Source organism: Rhincodon typus, unplaced genomic scaffold (assembly GCF_021869965.1).
Source record: "Rhincodon typus isolate 14 unplaced genomic scaffold, sRhiTyp1.1 hic_rhity00006793, whole genome shotgun sequence".
NCBI classification, from domain to species: Eukaryota; Metazoa; Chordata; class Chondrichthyes; order Orectolobiformes; family Rhincodontidae; genus Rhincodon; species Rhincodon typus.
Genome location: NW_025972431.1, coordinates 2,248 through 7,592, shown reverse-complemented (window position 1 = coordinate 7,592; position 5,345 = coordinate 2,248). Strand labels below are relative to the sequence as shown.

Sequence of the window (5,345 nt, the reverse complement as noted above, 5' to 3'; positions counted from 1 at the left end):
AGTCTGTCAATTCACCCGAAACAGAAATTATACTTTATCTTGTGGTAAATTCAGAGGAATCTGATGTCACATGGCTTTATTGCATTTGAGAGAAAGATTAATATCTGACTATAGCCAAAACATCTTTGCATCAGTGTGAAAGTAGAAATATAGCTACAGCTTGATAGTTAAAATCCTGATGGAAAGGAAGTTTCCCTATCTCAGTCGTCAACTTTTCAAACTAGGATTAAACTGTTTTGATTAAAATATCAGTGAGGTTTACATTGGAAATAAGGGCTGCCCATCATCTATCTGCAGCACCTAGTATAGATCATACATAATTAATATAAAATGTTGATTATAATTTCACATATTTTAAAAGCAGTATTGGAGGAAAGGTTTAGCTTCACATCAACTGCTTGCTTCAAGTTTTTCACTGTTTTAAAATTCCAAACATATTTTTATGCCATTTTTAAAACACAATATACACAAGCTCCAGAAGAAAACCTACTGACATGTGAAAAAAGCACTGACTTTTTACATAGTTTTTTTATTAAATCAAAGTTATCATTTCAAAAATAAATAGCCATTTACAAAGAATTTTCCTTTAGCTGCAGAACATATACAAGCAAGCTCAGAAATTAAGTAATTTACACAAATAGTCTGTTTTCATAATCTTCTCAAGTAATTGCATACTATTTAAAATGTAATCCCATATTTCAAAAAGACCAATTAATCACTTATTTCGAGTTGCTTGTGATTTTTTTTTTGTCCAGTGACAGTCTTTCTAGTTCAGTATTGCTCATTTAGTGTCAGAAAGTGACATGTGTAGGGAAAGAAGTGACATTCTCAGGATCATATCTAGTGAAGTTACACATTCATTATTGCTGCGTTGTTTATTTATGTAGCTTCACTCAATAGTTTCTGATTGAAGGCAACCTGAAAAGACAGACTGCAGGTTAAATATTCCTCAAAAGTAAAACAATGAATCAGTTTTATTTTAAAGATAACTTAAATAAATCAATTTACAGCTCCTTTTTTTTGAGGACAAATCCCTCTTAGCTACCCTCAACATTTGGTAGAGTGATACAAGAAGCTATAGGTGTTAAAACTAAATATAGAAGAATAAATTGATAGAATACAAGAATACCAATATTGGACAAGGTTGATCAACCAGCTTACCATTAACTGTCTTATAATGCAGGTTTATAGTCAATTATATTTTTCACTTATCAAATGCAAAGATATGATAGACTGATTTACTCATTTTAACTCAGTGTACTAAGTAATTCATGAGTTAATAAAATCTGAAAGTCAACTCATTATTGAAACCAAATGCAAGTCTCAAACAAGTATAGATACTGCAGGTTTACCTTATTTGCTTGAGGTCTCTTGGTCAGCCAAAGAATGAAGCAGCGATCATCTTGGGTTTTCTGTTTCATTTCTCTAGACTTCAAGGTCCAGCCATGTTGTTTTTATGAAATGAAGTCTTGGGATCAATCACAGACCCATCTGTGCAAGTTTATGCTTTTTAACAAAATATTTAGTTTTGTAAAGAAATTATTAGTCTTACTCCAAATTATGTAGTTTTGATCTGTAAATAATACTGTGTAATATTCAATAGCTAATCAGATTGGAACACTGCAACTTAGAAGTTTTTCATACCAAACACATTTAAAACACAAAATGTTGGTAACTTCAAAGTACTGTCCAGGTATGACTTGTAAACAAATCAGTTGATCAGTTATATCATACCATCTACAGATCTAAATCATTCAATGACTTTTTCTCCAATGAATATGAAGCCAGCGTCTTCTTCAGTGGAATCTCAACCTCTGTCACACCGTACTTTTTTCTCCTGTGTTTCCTTTTTCTAAATGAAATGTAGCAGGCCAATGCAAAAGCTAAGGCAAAGAGCCCAAAGCATAAAATTGATAGTGCTATCAAGACAGTCTCGCATGGAAATACATCTAGTTTTGTTTGAAAAGGGTCAGTTCTTGTCTCTGGTAGACTTTCCTCTATCCTGATGCCAGGATCTTTCCTCAGTAGATTTTCTACGTAGCTCTCGTTGCTTAATGTTTCATTGACAAAAAGGTTGACTATAACTGTGCTGTGAAGTGGTTCCGGATACCCGTGGTCACTGACTTTGACCAGCAGTCTGTACAATCCATGATCATTCTTCACCAAAGCCTCATGTAGTGTGATGTTACCGGTGCCTGCATCAATGACAAAAGTCTCTGGACGGGGCCCTCTGTGGCCAATGATGCTGTAAGCAATGACAGCATTCATTCCCGTGTCTTTATCAACAGCATACACTTCAGTAATGGAAGACCCAGGAACCGTGGACGGGAGGACCAGGAGAAAAGAGAGGTTAGACTGAGGGAACAAGACCAATGGTGGGTTATCGTTGACATCTATCAGAAGCACTGTCACTTTAGCAATGGCAGAGAGAGCAGGTTCTCCTCCATCTGTAGCTTGAATCCAAAGAATATAGGAGCTCTGCTGTTCCCTGTCCAAGGGGACACTTGCCATGAGGTTTCCCTTGCCTGTGTCAATCACAAATAGCTCACTACCATTAAGAATAGACAAGGCCACCCAGCCATTAGTTCCAGCATCAGGATCCATAACCCCAATTACACCAATCTCACTAAAACTTGGGTAGTCCTCAGGAACAAAGAAATTGAAGTCTTTGTTGATGAACCTGGGGCTGTTGTCATTGACATCCTGGATGGTGAGGAGAACAGTGGCGGTAGATTCCAGGGATGGTGTCCCACCATCGACAGCTCTGATGGTGAGCCTGTACCTGTCTTGCTCTTCTCTGTCTAAGCTGGTTGATACAGACAATTTCCCGCTGAACTGATCGACAGCAAAGATGCGAGGCACCCCAGGGCCGAGCAGGTAGGTGATGTTCCCCATGTCTCCACTGTCAGCATCTGTGGCTTTCAGTTTGACGAGGAAGCTGTTCGGGGGGTTGTTCTCCTCCATGAATACCTGGACCGAGGGGCTGCTGAAGATGGGGGGGTTGTCGTTTTCGTCGATCAGTTGGATTTGGAGGTGGACTCTCTGAGCCAACTTGTTGGAGTTCTCCGCCACCACTGCCACTTCATAGCGCCGCTGGAGCTCATAATCCAGGGGCTGTGCGGTCTCCAGGAGGTACTCATCCTGGAGGCCACGGTAACGGGCCAGGCGGAAAGTAGCCGCCGCTCCCTCCAGGTAACAGCGGACCGGTTGCTGTTGCCGGTGCTCGGTGACGGTGAAAAAGGCGAGAGGGGTCCGGAGAGGCTCGGTCTCCTTCAGGTAGAGCACGCCTTCAGCCTGCAGGGCGATGTACCGGGGGGTAAGCACGGGAGGACCGGAACCCACCGGGATGATGGTCAGGCTGACGGTGGCGGTGACCGGAGCACAGCCGGTACCGGTGGCCAGCACGGTGAGCCGGTGGGAGGGGGCGGCGTCTCCCGGGATGGGGGCGGCCAGGCGGATGGTACCGGAGCCGCGGTCCAGGCTGAAGAGGCGGAACGAGCTCCCGGGAACCCGCTCCCCGTAAGAGTAGACGACGTGGGCGTTATAACCGAGGTCAGGGTCCCGGGCCCGGAGCTGGGTGACGGTGGTCCCTACCGAGCAGTTAGAGAACAGGCTGAAGCTGAGCTCACTCTCCGGGAATTCGGGGCAATGGTCATTAATGTCGGTCACCGACACGGTCACGGTAGCCGTCCCGGAAAGGCACGGGCTGCCCCGGTCCTCCGCCACCAGCTCCATCACGTACCGGTCCCGGTACTCCCGGTCTAGCGGCACCTCCAGTACCAGGAAAGGTACGGGTTTGCCGGGGAGCGCCCCGTCCTCCTGGGCCAGAGAGAAGGCGGCGGCGCCCGCCCCTTGCAGCCGGTACCGCAGCATCCCGTTGAGGCCGGGCTCCGGGTCCTCAGCCGCCGGTTCCAGCGGGTAGCGGGAGCCGGGCTCCGCGTTCTCGGGCACCGAGAGTCCGAGGCTGGAGGCGGGGAAGCGCGGCGCCCGGTCGTTAATATCATCGACCCGGAGCCGGAGTTTGAGAAGGCGGAATAGGCGGGGGGGTAGCAGCAGGACATCAAACCGGACCCAGCACGGTTCACCCGACCCCCCGATACCGGGATCCGGCTCCGGGCACAGCTCCTCCCGGTCTATCACCGCCGCTGAGGTCCGCAATTCCCCCGTCTCCCGGTTCAAATCCACGAAGCGAGCGGACCCGGCCCCCGACGCCAGGTTATAGGTGACTCCCGGCTCACTCAGCTTCAGGTCAGCGGCCAGGTTCCCGATGTAGGTCCCTCTCGGTGACTCCTCTTGTACTCGGTAAACCAGCTCGGTGCCCCGGCTCCTGCCCGGGAATAGAAACAGCATCAACAGAACCTCCTGCAGAAAACAAACACCAATCACAAAGTGCGAGTTCTGGCATCACTTTGTAAACTTTCCCCAGCTAGACAGGCAGAGACAGAAACTTCCACTGAATCCCCCAGTAAAAGCACCATCCCTCCCTCTGTAACTACACCAGGGTCACGGCACTCACCTGGATGTGTAAGGAGCAGCATGGTCCCCTCCTGCTCGGCTCCATGCTCTCACCAGCCTCACTGTATCTGCTGCTCTACCGCCTGCCCGTCCTTCTCATTACCACCCCCGCTTCGTAACAGGCTACCCCGGGGGGGTGTCACTCTCCGCCACGCCCTCCCTTACACACACACGCACAGACAGGGCTCACTGGGAACTAATACCCTCCCCCACACACTGACACACACACACACACAGACAGACAGAGCTCACTGGGAACTAATACCCTCCCCTACACACTGACACACACACACACACACACACACACACAGACAGAGCTCACTGGGAACTAATACCCTTCCCTACACACTGACACACACACACACAAACACCGACAGAGCTCACCGGGAACTAATACCCTCCCCTACACACTGACATACACACACACACACACACTGACAGGGCTCAGTGGGAACTAATACCCTCCCCTACACACTGACACACACACACACACACACACACACACAGAGACTGACAGAGCTCACTGGGAACTAATACCCTCCCTTACACACTGACACACGCACACACACACACACACTGACAGGGCTCATTGGGAACTAATACCCTCCCCTACACACTGACACACACACATTGACAGAACTCACTGAGAACTAATACCCTTCCCTACACACTGACACACACACACTCACGCGCACACTGACAGGGCTCACTGGGAACTAATACCCTCCCCTACACACTGACACACACACACACACACACACACAGACTGACAGAGCTCACTGGGAACTAATACCCTCCCCTACACACTGACACACACACACACACACACA

General features: G+C 47.8%; 1 protein-coding gene across 2 annotated transcripts; it reads right to left on the bottom strand.

The window, feature by feature from the left end:
* Positions 1-570: 570 nt before the first annotated feature.
* LOC109932673 (protocadherin-20) lies at positions 571-4,621 on the bottom strand. 2 transcript variants are annotated; one of them, XR_007261571.1, is made up of 3 exons: positions 4,517-4,621; positions 1,353-4,362; positions 571-918 (listed from the first exon to the last, which is right to left on the bottom strand). XR_007261571.1 is itself a non-coding variant. In XM_048594183.1 (2 exons), the coding sequence occupies exons 1-2, from the start codon at positions 4,559-4,561 to the stop codon at positions 1,738-1,740; spliced, it is 2,670 nt and encodes an 889-aa protein (XP_048450140.1). In that variant the 5' UTR covers positions 4,562-4,621; the 3' UTR covers positions 571-1,737. The 2 variants fall into 2 exon arrangements, 1 of the variants encoding a protein (XP_048450140.1); XM_048594183.1 differs by having other exon boundaries at positions 571-4,362.
* Positions 4,622-5,345: the final 724 nt, after the last annotated feature.